Genomic DNA, 18392 nt, shown 5'->3' on the forward strand with positions numbered 1-18392 from the left:
TGAATAAAAAACACAAAGGGTTATGGGGGAATAGCTAAGGAGAGCCGAGTTGGTTTAACAAATGATACAACAGTAATCAACTTAAGCCCAAGTAGGCCTACTCATTTTTAAAACTAACTACACTCTGACTCAGACTCCTTATTTGCATTCATTTGAATGAAACGAACAGCAGGCAGAGAGATTTGTATCCACATTATTATCTGCGGTGGGTCCATTAGCCCAGCTAAATAATTCAAGCCATATGAATTGTGATCTGCAAAACAATCCCGTGAAAAATACATCTCTCTGTCAACAGATAATAGTGGATTCTACACTTTCAAAGACGGCGTTCTGCTTTCATCCTGGCGAAGGAATGAGAAGAAAAAAAACAGAACACTGACTAATCAAAGAAACAACTCAGAAGACACCAGAACATCTGTACAATTAAAGGTTCCCAGTGACGGCACACTTTGAAGACTACAAACATATCCTCCCCAAAATAACTAACAAAACTAATGAATCCTACAGCAGACTGCTTTTCTCTCAGGCTGACAGGGAGAGGAGAGGTAGCAGAATCTGGAGGGAGCCTTCACAGCACCCAGACGGATGGATGGTCTGTTTCCTCCGCCGTGCCACAGAGAGAGAGGGAAGGAAAAAAAAACAGAAGGGAAATCTGTTTCCTGTCATCTCCCATCTTGTCAGTCTCTGTTCAGACATCTTGCATCTTCCCCACCAGCTGTTTACTGGCCAGGCTGACAGATGGCTCCCTCGCTTTGAAATAGTTATTTCTCTCTCTCTCACACTCTCCCTGAAAAGTTTTCGGCCTATGTCTGACCCTTTTGCAGTTTATGGACATGATTAAGCTGGCATGACACATGATAAGCAACTTGGAATATCGTTCTTCTAAGGACCTTCGTGAAAGGAAACAGTTATGTATGCAAATACTGTATTTGTGTGTGTGACTGATTCAGTGTGTGTGACTGATTCAGTGTGTGTGACTGATTCAGTGTGTTTGACTGATTCAGTGTGTGTGACTGATTCAGTGTGTTTGACTGATTCAGTGTGTTTGACTGATTCAGTGTGTGTGACTGATTCAGTGTGTGTGACTGATTCAGTGTGTGTGACTGATTCAGTGTGTGTGACTGATTCAGTGTGTGTGACTGATTCAGTGTGTGTGACTGATTCAGTGTGTGTGACTGATTCAGTGTGTGTGACTGATTCAGTGTGTGTGACTGATTCAGTGTGTGTGACTGATTCAGTGTGTGTGACTGATTCAGTGTGTGTGACTGATTCAGTGTGTGTGACTGATTCAGTGTGTTTGACTGATTCAGTGTGTGTGACTGATTCAGTGTGTGTGACTGATTCAGTGTGTGTGACTGATTCAGTGTGTGTGACTGATTCAGTGTGTGTGACTGATTCAGTGTGTGTGACTGATTCAGTGTGTGTGACTGATTCAGTGTGTGTGACTGATTCAGTGTGTGTGACTGATTCAGTGTGTTTGACTGATTCAGTGTGTGTGACTGATTCAGTGTGTTTGACTGATTCAGTGTGTGTGACTGATTCAGTGTGTTTGACTGATTCAGTGTGTGTGACTGATTCAGTGTGTGTGACTGATTCAGTGTGTGTGACTGATTCAGTGTGTGTGACTGATTCAGTGTGTGTGACTGATTCAGTGTGTGTGACTGATTCAGTGTGTGTGACTGATTCAGTGTGTGTGACTGATTCAGTGTGTGTGACTGATTCAGTGTGTTTGACTGATTCAGTGTGTGTGACTGATTCAGTGTGTTTGACTGATTCAGTGTGTGTGACTGATTCAGTGTGTTTGACTGATTCAGTGTGTGTGACTGATTCAGTGTGTGTGACTGATTCAGTGTGTGTCCAGAACTGTTCCTGCCATCCTGCCAAGTCAGACGGATATCCAGCCAAGCTTAGCTCAGAGGGCGACAGGGAAAAGCATAGGATTGTTCTCCGGATAATGCCAGCATAACCTGCTTTTGCCAAACAGTTACACAAGTTTTCATTCAGACAAAAAGTGATTGTTTGGTTTCCCTACCCTAGCAGTCTGTGAGCATCTATCCTCACACTGATCTGCAGCATTCCCAACACTCTGACTGCCTGCCAGGGTGAGGTGATCCTGTGTGTGTGCGTGCTTGCCTGCCTGCCTGCATGTGTGTTGTCTGAGACTACAGAGGGCTCATTGAGCCCGGGTACAAGGCTCATGCAAGGTCAGAAGGCAGCTAAACTATGGGAACCATCACAGTGTCCAGTCATCCGGCAGGGAGAAACCGGAGCTGAGCTCAGCCCAGGACCCAGCAACAGACAGCCGACAGAGCAGGCATTCCAATGGGAATATCACTGTAATGAGCCCCGAGACTGGTTCCGCTTGAAAAGACTGAAGTGAGTGCTCCCTCTCTACCTGGCATACACCTTCACTGCAGCGGGCACAAAAGTTCTTAAAATGGTTTATGGGTTCTGTGATTTGAGACAGACAAAAAGGCATGCACACATTATATAGATATGTACTACAAATGTGCACATTGGTGGTCATTAAAGGTGAGATGTAGCAGGCAGTGTTAGAGGGACTGGTAATTCCCAGTTGTCTGGGCATGCTGTCAATCACCCTGTCATACTCTCTTAGCCCATGTCCCTGGTGGCTGCACTGAGGGCCCAGCCAATCTCGCCTCTGTCATTGCTCAGTGATCCACACTCAGCCCATCCACTCTCCTCCAGAGAGAGAGAGAGAGAGAGAGCGAGAGGGAAAGTGTTACAGCAGAGCTGTTGTGTTTACATCCAGCAAATTAACACAAAAATGGCAGAGCGACATGTGATCCCGCTCTGAGCCCAGGCCAGACCCCTCCCCCTTGGGGCTGAGGAGGACTGCAGCCCACTCCATCTCACAGGAAGACAGCCCCAAAAGTACAGCAGAGAGAAGAGGAGAAGACACCAGCATTACCAAACATGGCTCTCAGTCACACACAGATACCAGTGAGTATGGTGTGACCTAACCTCCTAGTGTAGCTCAGTACTCACTTAGGGAAACAGTCATTTGTCATCTGCAATGAAGGCTGCTGCTACTACTGTAGCTATGAACTTGAAGCTTAGACAACTTTGTCATATTATGAAACATCATTGTAAACCAATGACATTGTGTAAGATCAGCTCTAAATTCCTTGGTAGTCTGGAAGAGGCTGCTGTGAGTAAGCGATCTAATCTAGAGTATGAATCTGATGGGTACACATAGTCAAATACTGACAATGCTAATCAGCCAACCACTGCTAACCTTCACAATTGTGAATAACGTAACAACAATGCTCTGACGAAGGAGCTTGTGTGAACATGACAGATTATTGAAGGGTTCTACTGTAAATGAACTTATTTGCATCACTTCACTAGAAAACAAAAACGAAATCCTTAAATCCAGACAGCTCAACTGTCAAAAATCTGCGTAGTTTCTAGAAAACACTGTTTCATCCCTGAGCTTATGTTGTCTGTCCTGTGGTAAGGCCTTTTGTTTGACAGGCAATGTGCGATGCTTCCTCACTGTCTACTACACAGTACTGCCTTTGAAACATCTGGAACACTCTGGGACTTAACAGTAATCTCCTTGGCTAGCTACAGTCAGAAACACGGTCCTAGAACTGCAATAGTCTAAAATAACTGTGCTGCTTTTCTGAAATGCTGTGTGCTTTACCACAGAGGATAGGGTGAGACGTTCTGTAAGCCTCTTACCAATTCTTCAGCTTTTAAGCAGAAATAAATTAAACTGGCTTGGCTAAACCGCTCCAATAAACTCTCATTAAATTCTGCCGAGCGTGGATTGGCTGGGATAAAGTTTCATACAGATAAACTCTTTCATTATTTGACAAGTCAACTTTGTGTTTTTAGGGGGTGGGGTGGGGGGGGGGGGGTGCATTTTAGATCCTCTAAGCGAGGCATGCAAGTTATGAAGCAGAGAATGGTCAGTCATTAGTACCAGTTGTAGTGGAGGACTTGCATTCTTGAAGAGTATATGGGCAATTCCATGCTTAGACTTTTCCCTTAAAAAGGTATGCCAAACAACAAACATTGATTTAAAAGTTTAAACAAACCATACAACTCTAAGCACAAGGACTACTTTCACACTGAACATTTTACAAAAATACATTTACTGCAAGAACTGTGGCGATTTGGTAACAGAATTTTGGTCAAATATCCCTGACCACGTTTTCCCAACAAATATTTTAAAAAGTGTCTGCTCCGAATTAAGATTTAAATATGTATGCAGAAAGAATGGGGTGTCAGCTATGACATGACACCTATATGTTGGTATTTGAACTACAGTATTTGAAGTGGATTTACACCTGTGAACAGAATTGCGGTAACAGAATTTCATCATTGGTCCCTGATCTGTACTACACAGAAATGCATAATTATGGATATGAATGTCATTCTCTTCATGTTGATGTATGCTAAATAGGTACACAAAAGGTAGAAATATGTAATATCCTCCTTTGCATGTTTGGGTATTATTCTTGTAACCCTGCACAGTCGAACCTACGGGTTGAAAAGGGCAGATTTGGACACTGATAAGCCCCTAAATTGGAACACAGTGGCTGTACAGTAACACGCTATGAATGACGTCAGAGCTCAGGGTCTGTGCTTGACAGCTCTTTACAGGTTTTGACTGACAGCCATTCTGAACTCGAGCACCGCATGTGACAAGACGTTTCCCCCATCCCTCCCGTTAATTGTGGAATTTTTGCAAATTTGTTGATGACCAAATGAGGGAAATGCTGTTAATTAAAAGGGATCAATGTATTTTGAAAAATGAGACGTTGAGGATTATAATAAATACCACTGTGATGTCATACAAGCAAGCCAGACACCTGTGAGTCTAAATGTGCACTTCACAGCTCCATATCATAAAACTCGTGTCATATACAGTGTCGACGTTTATGTTCACTATGTTTGATGTACAGTTCTGAACAGAAGGAACCAATGTTGGTCTATTACGAAGAACATTTGCCACACAACAAGCACCTGAATGCACTCATGACTCCTTTCTATGCTCACCAAAATTACAATATTTTTTATCTGAATTGCTTGTGAAACCCTAACACGGTAAGATAGTATTTTAGAACTTAACTAATCATGTTGGCAATAGAACAAGCTTTCAAATGACGGCCACCTGATCCAGATCGTGATTTATAAAAAGGTCAATTTTTGGATTGCTTAAACAACAACAGTAACTGTGTGATGGTGGGGATGCAGGGTTGTGTTCCAAACAAAACAACTACAAGTGTGCTTCCTCTAGCTCCTCAACGGCACAGCTAGGAGAGCTCAAAAAAGCACCTTATAGCTGAAGACTCTTCTTTGAGTCATAAAAGTGCATTGAAATGATTTAGGAACTGTGTACACTTTGCAGAGGTGTGTGGCCACTTGGAGACACCAGTAGTGTATTTTCAGATTTGGTTATCAACAAAAGCAGTGAAAAAGTACAGTTCACACTTGCTTTGACCACCAGATGACAGAAAGAGAAAGAAAACAGTTGAGTTGAAAGTAACAGAATGCCAGTGGAAGATGGCAGTGGAAGGGAAGACTGTAGCAGGTGACCCAACTGTGGTTTGTGACTACTCAATTGCAGTAAATCCGTTACAGACAATTACATTTCAGTATTTCCGTTACAGATTTTTTCAGGAATTCCATTACAAATTTGGTAATATACTTTTCGAGTTTTAACCACTTAATAATTCATGAACCAAATAGATATCAGTAAAAACACTACAACTAATTGGCTGGGATTGCTTGATTATGTTACAGTGCCTCATTGGGTCATTGGCTGATGGAACTGAGAGGCCCCAGTTGTGCTGCTTAAAGAACAATCTGTTACCTTGACTTGTTACTTCTGTGAACTTTCATAATCCTCCCTCATGAGGGAGAGAAATCAGAACATTTCTTAAAGATGTGTGGGTTTTTGGTAACGGAATTTCAAGGCACAGGCCAATGTTTCTTAAACTTACACAAGGCAAATAATGACTAAATATACACTACTGTTCAAAAACTTGGGGTCACTTAGAAATGTCCTTTTTGAAGAAAAAAAAAGCACATTTTTTGTCCATTAAAATCACATCAAATGGATCAGAAATACATTGTAGACATTGTTAATGTTGTAAATTACTATTGTAGCTTGAAAGGGCAGATTTTTTTATGGAATATCTACATAGTCGTACAGAGGTCCATTATCAGCAAACATCACTCCTGTGTTCCAATGGCACATTGTATTAGCTAATAATTTTAAAATGTTAATTAGCACAGCTGAAAACTGTTGTACCGATTAAAAAAGCAATAAAACTGGCCTTCTTTCGACTAGTTGAGTATCTGGAGCATTTGTGGGTTCGATTACAGGCTCAAAGATTACAGAAAGAAAGATTTTCTTCTGAAACTCGTCATTCTATTCTTGTTCTGAGAAATGAAGGCTATTCCATGCGAGAAATTGCCAAGAAACTGAAGATCTCGTACAATGCTGTGAACTTCTCCCTTCACAGAACAGCGCAAACTGTCTCTAACCAGAATAGAAAGAGGAGTGGGAGGCCCCGGTGCACAACTGAGCAAGAGGACAAGTACATTAGAGTGTCTAGTTTGAGAAACAGACGCCTCACAAGTCCTCAATTGGCAGCTTCATTAAATAGTACCCACAAAACACGTCTCAACGTCAACAGTGAAGAGGCGACTCCGGGATGCTGGCCTTCTAGGCAGAGTTCCTCTGTTCAGTGTCTGTGTTCTTTTGCCCATCTTAATCTTTTCTCTTTATTGGCCAGTCTAAGATATGTATTTTTCTTTGCAACTCTGCCTAGAAGGCCAGCATCCCGGAGTCGCCTCTTCACTATTGACGTTGAGACTGGTGTTTTGTGGGTACTATTTAATGAAGCTGCCAGTTGACGACTTGTGAGGCGTCTGTTCTCAAACTAGACAATCTAATGTACTTGTCCTCTTGCTCAGAGATTTAAGGTAATCCAAGATCTCGTCTTTCACTGCTTATACTTCCATGGTCAGTAGACCCTGAGGGAGAGAGCCAGTCTCTCCATAATGGAGGACTGTCCAACTATAGTTCCAGCCCACACCCCACTTAGCGGTTGGTATTGTCATTATAGTTATGATGCTCTACCTCCCTGGATTCTCCAACCATCCAACTCGGCCTGGCACACTGGCAGTAAATACAGAGGAGGATAAACGAGACACATTCTCTGTAATTATCCACATTAGAGCTGGAACCATCATATTGCTGGGTTTTTCCAGGTAAGTAAAATTATTTTCCTCATCTGTGAAACAGCTCAGGGATGTGATTAAACCTAGAGAGGGAGGGATAATAGAGGTGTAATAAAGTTTGAATAAGCTCAAATACAACAAGCACCAAGCAGGGAACATCATTCAACCAAGGGCAGGTATAATAACTGCCCGAGAGAGAGAGAGCTCTTACTATAGTTACATATGGCCGTGGGTGTGTAACAATGAATTAGCCCAGTGTAGTTAGTACAGGGCGCTGGTGCTCACTGCTCACCTTCTGTGGGCCCTGGCTGGAAGCAGAGCCAGGCCTCTGCAGGGTCTAGCTCCACAGCAGCTCAAAGAAACAAAGAGAAAGAGAGAACAAAGAGCCCACACAGAGAATAAAGCTACAGTACTCTCCTTCCTTCCACCACCTCCCCTTGTGGTCGAATCACCCACTCGACCCCCTCAGCTCTGCATCCACCAGCTAGCCCACCTCCCATCACTCCGTCCCCGTCTCACTCACGTCAGAGTCCGGGGGAAAGGAAAACAGACAGTTAGTCAAACTACAGTGCTGCTGCTGAACCTGCTTGTTTAAGGTCAATTCCTATAAACACCGCTGAGGCCAGCTGTCAATCAAACAGACCTTTCTGCAGGACAGACAGGTCAGCCAGGAGCAGGAGAGGCAGTGGCGGCTAAGTATTTTCTTCAACATTCATTACATGCGCACTTCCCCACACCCACAAACTCTCATGCTCATGCACACATACACAGTACAGTATAGTATACAGAAAGCAAAAACACAGGGCAATAGGATTTCTTTTTAAATTGTTGAATATTTATTTACTAAAACTCAATACGAGAGTAGGCTAAATTAGAGATCTCCACAATTCAACGAGTCCAGCAATCTGTCAAACTATGATATCTTTAATCCTACTCTCATGATTGATTAATTCCATGTTGTGTTGTGTTACAGCCTGAATTAAAAATGTTATACATATTTTTTTCCACCCATCTACACACAACACCCCATAATGACAAAGTGAAAAAGAAATAGAGAAATATCTCATCTACATAAGTATTTACACCCGAGTCAATACTTTGAAGTACCTTTGGCGGCGATTACCGCTTTGAGTCGTCTTGGGTATGTCTGTATCAGCTTCTCATATCTGGGATTTGGGGATTTTCTCCCATTCTTCCCTGCAGATTTTCTCAAACTCTGTTATGTTAGATGGGGAGTGGCAGAGAAAAGCAATCTTCAATCTTTCCACATATTTTCAATGGGATTCAAGCCTGGGCTTTGGCTGGGCCACTCAAGGACTTTAACATTATTGTTCTGATGCCATTCCAGCGTTGCTCTGGCTGTATGCTTGGGGTCATTGTCCGGTTGGAATGTAAATCTTCGCCCTAGTCTAAGGTCATTTGCACTCTGTAGCAGATTCTCATCAAGGATTTGCCTGTATTTAGCTCAATTAATTGTTCCCTCTATTCTTACCAGTCTCCCTGTCCCTGTCACTGAATAGCATACCCATAGCATGATGCTGCCTCCACCATGCTTTACTGTAGGGATGATGTTAGACGGGTGATGAGTTGTGCCTGGTTGTCTCCAGACATAGCACTTTGCATTCAGGCCAAAGAGTTACAATTTTGCCTCATCAGACTACAGAATCTTTTGCCTTATGATCTCAGTCTTTCACATGCTTTTTTGCAAACTACAGGAGTACTGTTCTGCCTGGCCACTCCCATAAAGCCCAGATGGTAGAAGTCTGTACAGCACTTAAACCAATCTCAGCCAAGGAACTCTGTAGTTGTGTCAGAGTGGTCTTTGGGGTTCTTGGTTACCTCCCTGACTAAGGTCCTTCTTGCCCGGTTGCTCAGTTTGGTCAGACGGCCAGCTCTAGTTCAAGTCTGGGTAGTTCCATATTTTTTCAATTTCCTAATGATTGAGACCACAGTGGTCTTTTTTGACACTAGAACATTTTTTATACCCTTTCCCAGATATGCCTCATCACAATTCTCTGAGAGCTACAGACAGTTCCTTGTACTTCATGGTATAGTTTCTGTCTGACATGCACTGTCAACTCTGGGACCTTAAATAGACAGGTGTGTTTATTTCTAAATCATGTCCAAACAATTAAATAGGCCACAGGTGGACACCAATCAAGTTGTAGTGACATGGATTATCAAAGGATATTGGATGCACCTGAGCTCCCTTTGGAGTGTCATAGCAAAGGGGTGTGAATACTTATATAAATTTGATATTTCTGTATTTACTTTTCAATAAACTTGCAAAGATTTCTAAAAACATGTTGTCATTATGTGGTATTATGTGTAGATGGGTGAGAAACAAAAATATATTGAATCCATTCTGAATTCAGGCTGTAACACAAAATGTGGAATAAGTCAGGTGGTACGAATCCTTTCTGAAGGCTCTGTATATCAGTACAGAAGTCTGAGCATCTCGTCTAGTCTCTTTCCGTCTCGGATCCTGGCATTTCTACCTCTTTCCTTAATCAAATGTGAGGTTAAAATGTTCACACTTGATTTTGTCTGACTAATGGAAGGAGGGCTGGTAAAGTGGAAATGAATTTAAACCCGGCTGGGCGGCTCGATGCAGTCATCCGGATATGATGGTTCCCTTAACTAGTCTCCAGCATGGCGCAAGCAGAGTCTGTGCAGCGTAACGTTAAGGGTCGTGGGCAGAGGAGATGACTATGGTGGCGGTGAGGGTGGCAGTTCTGCCTGATTCCTCTGTCCAGTGTCTGTGTTCTTTTGCCCATCTTAAACTTGTATTTTTATTGGCCAGTCTGAGATATGGCTTTTTCTTTGCAACTCTTCCTAGAAGGCCAGCATCCCGGAGTCTCCTCTTCACTGTTGACATTGAGACTGGTGTTTTGCGGGTACTATTTAATGAAGCTGCCAGTTGAGGACTTGTGAGGCGTCTGTCTCAAACTAGACACTAATGTATTTGTCTGATGAACTTGTTTTCAGCTGTGCTAACATAATTACAAAAGGGTTTTCTAATGATCAATTAGCCTTTTAAAATGATAAACTTGGATTAGCTATCACAACGAGGCATTGGAAAACAGGAGTGATGGTTGCTGATAATGGGCATATGTACGCCTTTGCAGATATTCCATTACAAATCTGCCGTTTCCAGCTAAAATAGTCATTTACAACATCAACAATGTCTGCACTGTATTTTTGATCAATTTGATGTTATTTTAAAGGACAAAAAAATATTGCTTTTCTTTCAAAAACAAGGACATTTCTAAGTGACCCCAAACCTTTGAATGCTAATGTACACTACCAGTCAAAAGTTTGGACACCTACTCATTCTATTTTCTACATTGTAGAATAATAGTGAAGATATCAAAACTACGAAATAAAACATATGGAATCATGTAGTAACCAAAAAATGTTCTTCAAAGTAGCCACCCTTTGCCTTGATGACAGCTTTGCAGATTCTTGAAATTATCTCAACCAGCTTCAACTGGAATGCTTTTCCAACAGTCTTGAAGGAGTTCCCACATACAGTTTAAGTCGGAAATTTACATTCACTTCTGTTGGAGTCATTAAAACTCGTTATTCAACCATTCCACAAATTTCTTGTTAAACAATCTATAGTTTTGGCAAGTTGGTTAGGACATCTACTTTGTGCATGACAAGTAATTTTTCCAACAATTGTTTACATGCAGATTATTTCACTTATATTTCACTGTATCACAATTCCAGTGGGTCAGAAGTTTACATACATTAAGTTGACTGTGCCTTTAAACAGCTTGGAAAATGCCAGAAAATTATGTCATGGCTTTATAAGCTTCTGATCGACATCATTTGAGTCAATTGGAGGTGTACCTGTGGATGTATTTCAAGGCCTACCTTCAAACTCAGTGCCTCTTTGCTTGACATCATGGGAAAATCAAAAGAAATCAGCCAAGACCTCAGAAAAAAAAATTGTGGACCTCCACAAGTCTGGTTCATCCGCTCAGGAAGGAGACGCGTTCTGTCTCCTAGAGATGAACGTACTTTGGTGTGAAAAGTGCAAATCAATCCCAGAACAACAGCAAAGGACATTGTGAAGATGCTGGAGGAAACAGGTACAAAATTATCTATATCCACAGTAAAACGAGTCCTATATCGACATAACCTGAAAGGCCGCTTAGCAAGGAAGAAGCCACTGCTCCAAAAAAGTCAGACTACGGTTTGCAACTGCATAAGGGCACAAAGATCGTACATTTTGGAGAAATGTCCTCTGGTCTGATGAAACAAAAATATAATTATTTAGCCATAATGACCATCGTTATGTTTGGAGGAAAAAGGGGGAGGCTTGCAAGTTGTAGAACACCATCCCAACCGTGAAGCACGGGGGTGGCAGCATCATGTTGTGGGGGTGCTTTGCTGCAAGGAGGGACTGGTGCACTTCACACAATAGATGGCATCATGAGGTAGGAAAATAATGTGGATATATTGAAGCAACGTTTCAAGACATCAGTCAGAAAGTTAAAGCTTGGTCGCAAATGGGTCTTCCAAATGGACAATGACCAAAGTTGTGGCAAAATGGCTTAAGGACAACAAAGTCAAGGTATTGGAGTGGCCATCACAAAGCCCTGACCTCAATCCTATAGAAAGTTGTAGGCAGAACTGAAAAATTGTGTGTGAGCAAGGAGGCCTACAAACCTGACTCGGTTACACCAGCTCTGTCAGGAGCAATGGGCCAAAATTCCCCAACTTATTGTGGGAAGCTTGTGGAAGAGTACCCGAAACGTTTGACCCAAGTTAAACTATTTAAAGGCAATGCTACCAAATACTAATTGAGTGTATGTAAACTTCTGACCCACTGGGAATGTGATTAAAGAAATAAAAGCTGAAATAAATCACTCTCTCTACTATTATTCTGACATTTCACATTCTTAAAATAAAGTGGTGATCCTAACTGACCCAAGACAGGGCATTTTTAACTAGGATTAAATGTCAGGAATTGTGAAAAACAGAGTTTAAATGTATTTGGCTAAGGTGTATGTAAACTTCCGACTTCAACTGTATGCTGAGCACTTGTTGGCTGCTTTTCCTTCACTCTGCGGTCCAAATCATCCCAAACCATCTCTCCCCAAATGTGATCTTGTCTAATTGCTGCAACTCCCCAACGGGCTTGGGAGGAGAAGATCAAGTCATGCATCCTCTAAAACATGACAGGCCAAACTGTGCTTCTTAACACCCGCCCACTTAACCCGGAAGACAGCCGCACCAATGTGTTGGAGGAAACACTGTTGAACTGACGACCGGGGTCAGCCTGTCGGCACCAGGCCTGCCACATGGAGTCACTAAAGTGCAATGAGCCAAGTAAAGCCCCCCCGCCCAAACCGTCCCCTAACCCAGATGACGCTGGGCCAATTGTGCGGCGCCCTATGGGACTCCCGATCACAGCCGGTTGTGATACTGCCCGGGATCGAACCCAGATCTGTAGTGACGCCTCTAGCACTGCGATGTAGTGCCTTAGACTGCTGCGCCACTCTGGAGGCCCCTCTTTCTACATTTCTTATGGATATTTCCATCTCTGTCCATGAAACCACTTGCATGTAGAATGGTATTTTCGGCAATATCCATTGTTCTTAACTGACTTGTCTAATTAAATAAAGGTTAAATAAATAAAAAGTATATATATTAATTGATATGGCGTATACCTCCACTACACTACTTTGATACTTATCAGTGGGGATTAAGAAGTGAGTATATGCAATGCCCACTGAAAAATAAGTGGGTTTATGTTCAGCATTAAATCTTTAACACCTTGCCACCACACAGGAGAGGTTCATGCCCTAGCTGTAGATGTGAGAGATTGAAATTGGATGAAAGTGGGATCAATATAAATAAATAAATACAATTCAAGCTATGGACACATATCTCAAGCCAAAATTCCCGTGGGCAAAATTACATAATTCATATCCCTATTTAGCCCCACTTTTCACATTTCCTAACATGTTAAAATCTGAATTTAAAACACAGCCTTGAGAGAGACATTAAAAAAGACATTATGTTGAATAAAGTATGAGCAACTTAAATAATAAAGACATACCTCTCCCCTGTGTTGTCAAAGCAGGATTGTCAGCAACAACAAAGTGTGCCAAACATCCCACTAGGGACATACAAGTTATGGCTATATGCTAAAGGTCAAAAGCTAAGGCTATGTCCCAAATGGTACTCTTTTCCCTATATGGTGCACTACATTTGGCCAGAAACCAATAAGAAGAAACCAACAGCTCATCAACTTACCTTTTCATTGTATTTGAACTTGACATAGAACCAACTGGACTTGATCATCCTGCCTCCGTCTGCTGTCCCTGGATGATTCAGTGTGCCGACAGGAAGGGAACAAGTCAATAAGTATTTTCCAAAAGGAATCACACAGCAACAGTGACACAATAAGTCACACAGCTAGAAAACAGCCAAAGCACCAGCTTCTTCTTTCTCCTGCTTCTGTTCTTTCTCCTCTATGCTTCCCCCGTCTCTCTCACTCCCTTTCTCTCTCTCTGGTGTGGTGTGCACGGTATGCAGTGAGTGTGTGTGGTGCAGCAGGCTTGGCAGGCTGACAGGACCTCTCCTCAGATGGACTTCAGCTGTGTACATCACTAGTAGCAGATGGCAGTAAGAAGGGCGTTCTGTCCTATTCCTGTCCTCGACTGACTACACACATTAATGTACCAACCTCCTCCTCTCTGCCCAACCCCCCCCCTCTCCCCTCTCTCTCTCTCCCTCCCCTCAACCTCTTAATCTTCCTTCTTCATTCAACATATTTTTTTCTCTCTCCTTGGCTCTCTGTTTTATGCCCTATGTAACAGAGCTCTTTCTTTCTAACCTCATTAAAGCCCTTTCTTGATCTTTCCCTGTAGTTGCTGCACTCCTCATATGAATAAAGTATAGTATCTTTGTGATTTCTCCATGGATCTCTAGCAAGGCATTTTACATTTGTAAAAAAAAAAAAAAAAAAGCTGTCCCCGTTTAGTCGACTGGTCGATTGTTTGGTCGATAGGCTGTTGGTCGACCAATATTTCTTTAGTCGAGCAAACACAATTATTTATTTATTTTTCATGGTGCACAAGACACGTGTCTGATTTACGCCAGTCTGAGTGGACTAATCCATTACCAAGGATCTCTCTGTACTTTGCACTGTTCATCTGTCCCTCGATCCTGACTAGTCTCCCAGTCCCTGCCACTGAAAACAGCATGATTTTGCCACCACCATGCTTCACCGTAGGGATGGTGCAAGGTTTCTCTAGACGTGACGCTTGTTATTCAGGTCAAGGAGTTCAAACTTGGTTTCATCAGACCAGAAAATCTTGTTTCTTATGGCCTGAGTACTCCAAGCGGGCTGACATGTGCCTTTTACTGAGGAGTGGCTTCTGTCTGGCCACTCTACCAATAAGGCCTGATTGGTGGGGTGCTGCAGAGATGGTTGTCCTTCTGAAAGGTTCTCCCATCTCCACAGAGGACCTCTGGAGCTCTGTCAGAGTGACCATCGGATTCTTGGTCACCTCCCTGACCAAGATCCTTCTCCACCAATTGCTCGGATTGGCCGGTCGGCAGCTGTAGGAAGAGATTTGGTGGTTCCAAACTTCTTCAATTTAAGAATGATGAAGGCCACTGTGTTCTTGGGGACCGTCAATGCTGCAGAAATGTTTTGGTACCCTTCCCCAGATCTGTGCCTCAACAAAATCCTGTCTCGGAGCTCTACAGACAATTATTTTGACCTCATGGCTTGGTTTTTGACCTGACAACTGTGGGAGCTTATATAGACAGGTGTGTGCCTTTCCAAATCATGTTCAATCAATTGAATTTACCACAGGTAAAGGATGATCAATGTAAACAGGATGCACCTGAGTTCAATTTTTGTCTCATAGCAAAGGGTCTGAATACTTATGTAAATATGGTATTTCTGTTTTTTATGTTTAATACATCTGATTTAAAAAATGAAATCCTGTTTTCGCTTTGCCATTATGGGGTATTGTGTGTAGACATTTAATCCATTTTAAAATAAGGCTGTGACGTAACAAAATGTGGAAAAAGTCAAGGGGTATAAATATTTTCTGAATGTACTGTATGTAGTTGATTTTATTCAAATACTTAGGGTGTGTCTGTCTATAGTATACATGGAAAAATAAGTTTAAGCATTTTGACCAATCGATTGGTCGAAAGAACAGGACGGCTCTCAGTCGACCAAGATTTGCTTTTGTCGGGGACAACCCTAATTCAGACTATTGAACAACTGCGTCCAGCAGTACACATTCAGTCAACGGCTGTCATGGACATATCAGATCAGATTAAGTTAAACTTTGATCCTCCAGACTCGTTCTTATAATTTAAACTTTCAAAAAAGTCAAAAGGAAAAGTAATTATTGCTCTACTGTCCACTATGCCATCTTCAAACACCATACAAGCATTGAGGGAATGGGTTATGACGAGCCAGCCCCACTAGTCTTCTCTATACTGTAGGAGGAAGAGAACAAGAGGTCTAAAAATGGCCACATACACATAGCTCAGATGGGGCCAGCGGGCCACCCTGGTTGTGTTTACATTCTGTCAATCTCCTTAGTAGCACACCAGGTCAGGATCACACACACACTGCTGAATTGTGTATAGAATTATGTCATCTGGGACAGTGGTGTGAAATATCTGCCAGAGCTATAATAGGGTGATCCCAGAGGAATTATCCACATTTTGCAACCCAACAAGTAACAGCAGCACGTCTATTGAAAAGCAATCCATCCATCGCTACACAGAAATAGCTTATGTTGCTACAAACATGATGAATGAATCATAACCAAAATGAGTTATTATCCACGGAGAACCAGAGAGGCATTATTTGGGACAAGATAGGATGCATTGCAGTGAAAGACAGTACATAGTATATTATTTTAAAGTAGTTTCAAGTTCCCAGGTATAAAAGCCAAATATAAATTGCAATGTTGTAAAGAAAAGGCTAACAATGTGTTACAATGTGTTATATGTTACAGCAATAAGCACACTCAGACCCAAAATGTGGGTTCACTTGGGGCAATAGCCTCACCAGGCTCCAACGTTTAAAGACAAATTCATCTTCAAGGGACTAATTTTCTCTCCAGACTGCAAAAACAAACAAATGAAGCATAAACACATGTTAAGTATACACACGGTTTGGGTTCCATTTCAAGGCCTACGCAGCGAATTCTTGTCAGGTGGGCTTATGTCATCACTGGGGATGTTATAAACACAGTAAAACACAATCTGCACATTTATACAGGGGGAGGGGTGTGAGTATAACCCCAGGACCCCCTCAGGCTGTGCTGTGTTGGCTCCTCATCCAGACCTTGTGTCGTGCACAGGGAGTCCACGGTGCCTGTAATGCTTAGTGACAGTCTGCCTGCCTCCCTGCCCGCTCCCTTCCCACATACACATGCACACGCTTGGCTGTATGCCCCACGGCCAGCACTGTGCCTGAATCACCAGAGAACAACAAAACCCACAGCACCCCATTCCATCCCCAGCCTGGTGTGCATTAGCAAGAGAGTAGAGCATGATGCACAACAACAACAACAGAGAGAGAAAGAAAACACAGAGCATGGACCATGCTGTTAGTCTGTAGAATAGTTTTACTCTGTTAGTGCGTGTGAGTGTAATGAGCATTTGCTGTAGATATCAAAAGGTTATCTACAGCCGCTTTTGGGATTTTAGCTTAACAATTAAACACATCATGAAATAAGATCATTAAAATTGAATTTAGTAGAGTAGAATCATGTGAGAAAGAACAGAACATTGTTTAATGCATGGCTCAGTACACCGAGCACTACAGTACACTGCTGCCTGATGGGGTATGAGATGAGGAAAATCTAAACCTGGTAAAATCATGCCATTCTGTGCTATGAGAAGTATGTTTTCTTTCTCATCTGTTCCCTGAAAAATGCCTTCATCCCAGGGGCCCAACAGAGGAACCAAGGAGAGGAGCTGCTTAGAAGGCTGAGAGAGGAGGCCCCAAGCTGTCTGCCTAACTATACAGATGCCTCCCAGCTGGAGGCACACAATCTCCTGCAGTGGGAGAGAGAGAAAGAGAGAGCACAATCTCCTGGAGAGAGAGAGCACAATCTCCTGGAGAGAGAGAGCACAATCTCCTGGAGAGAGAGAGAGAGTGTGTGTGTGTGTGTGTGTGTGTGTGTCTCCCCAGTCCCCACACACTCAGCCAGCGCCTTGGGCACGCTAACAGGATTACACAGGGGGGGGGGGCGTCACTCTCCTCTCCTTTCTCAGCTACATCAGCCCAGATGTTCCAGAGTCCTCCACTACAAAGCCTGAGCCCCGGCTACAATTTTCCGCTAAACCTGCTGCCTGCCGTGGAAGACGACGAAGAAGAAAAAAGCCTCTTCCTCCAACCCAAAGCCCCTCATGCACAAACTTCCCCTTCACTTCCCTAAATGCTTTTAGTGGTTCCTTTAATCTTTTAAGCTCTCTGGGGGCTAATGTAGCGGTACTCTATCGAAAGTAACATATCCTCTTACATAATCAAGCCGGGGGAAAAAGAGAAGGGGAGAGAGAAAAAGACAGAGGGGGGAATAGGAAGAAGGGATTTCTTCAAACGCACAACACTACAACACCCATTTGCTACATTTCCGATTCCTTCCTCTCTGGCCGCCCATGGCTGTTACCTGGCTCGTCGATGGTTAGGGGTGATACAGAGAGATATTCATTAAGAATCATTGTGTGAGTGCAGAGCTTAATGAGACTTGAGCGTGCATGTTAAGCAGGTCCAGACCCAACTCTCTCCGACTGAGCTATTTAATGTAGCTGCACGCACCGGGAGGAAGTGGCCTGCTATGGCACGGCAGGGCACAGGATGGGGTTATGTTGTTTCCTCTCTTCCAGTTCTTTCCTTCCCCTCCCCAGGCTCTGCACAAAGGGCTCTTCCTGCTACTACTGATATTAGCGTACTTCAGCCCCTCTCTGATGGCTAGATAACAGGGAGAGACAGGGGACTGAGCCAGAGACAGGGCCCACTCAGAAAATCTAGTTATACCCCTGTCCTCTCTTCTAACGTACAGGATTAGGGCATGAGTCTGCCCTGGCAAAGACGACTTGCTGTAAGCACTGGCATTAAGCTTCTTGAGGTTTCCTCTTCTGGGTAAAGCCCACTGAGGCTGTAGAGA

At 42.9% G+C, this 18392-nt stretch overlaps 1 protein-coding gene across 11 annotated transcripts in view; it reads right to left on the reverse strand.

Moving 5' to 3' along the window:
- Positions 1–18392, reverse strand: part of LOC110537471 (autism susceptibility gene 2 protein) — a 488828-nt gene that overhangs the window by 307071 nt on the left and 163365 nt on the right. For 3 of the 11 annotated variants that reach the window (XM_090192288.1, XM_090192287.1, XM_090192286.1), the window contains exon 1: positions 13495–13903. The exons of the other annotated variants lie outside the window; for them this stretch is intronic. In XM_090192288.1, the coding sequence (XP_090048414.1) occupies positions 13495–13542 (48 nt within the window). In that variant the 5' untranslated portion in view covers positions 13543–13903. Of the gene's footprint in view, positions 1–13494; positions 13904–18392 lie in introns of those variants that run through there. 11 annotated transcript variants of the gene reach the window in all.

The sequence above is a fragment of the Oncorhynchus mykiss genome, chromosome 12 (genome assembly GCF_057628025.1).
Source record: "Oncorhynchus mykiss isolate SJ-2025 chromosome 12, ASM5762802v1, whole genome shotgun sequence".
Taxonomy (NCBI): Eukaryota; Metazoa; Chordata; class Actinopteri; order Salmoniformes; family Salmonidae; genus Oncorhynchus; species Oncorhynchus mykiss.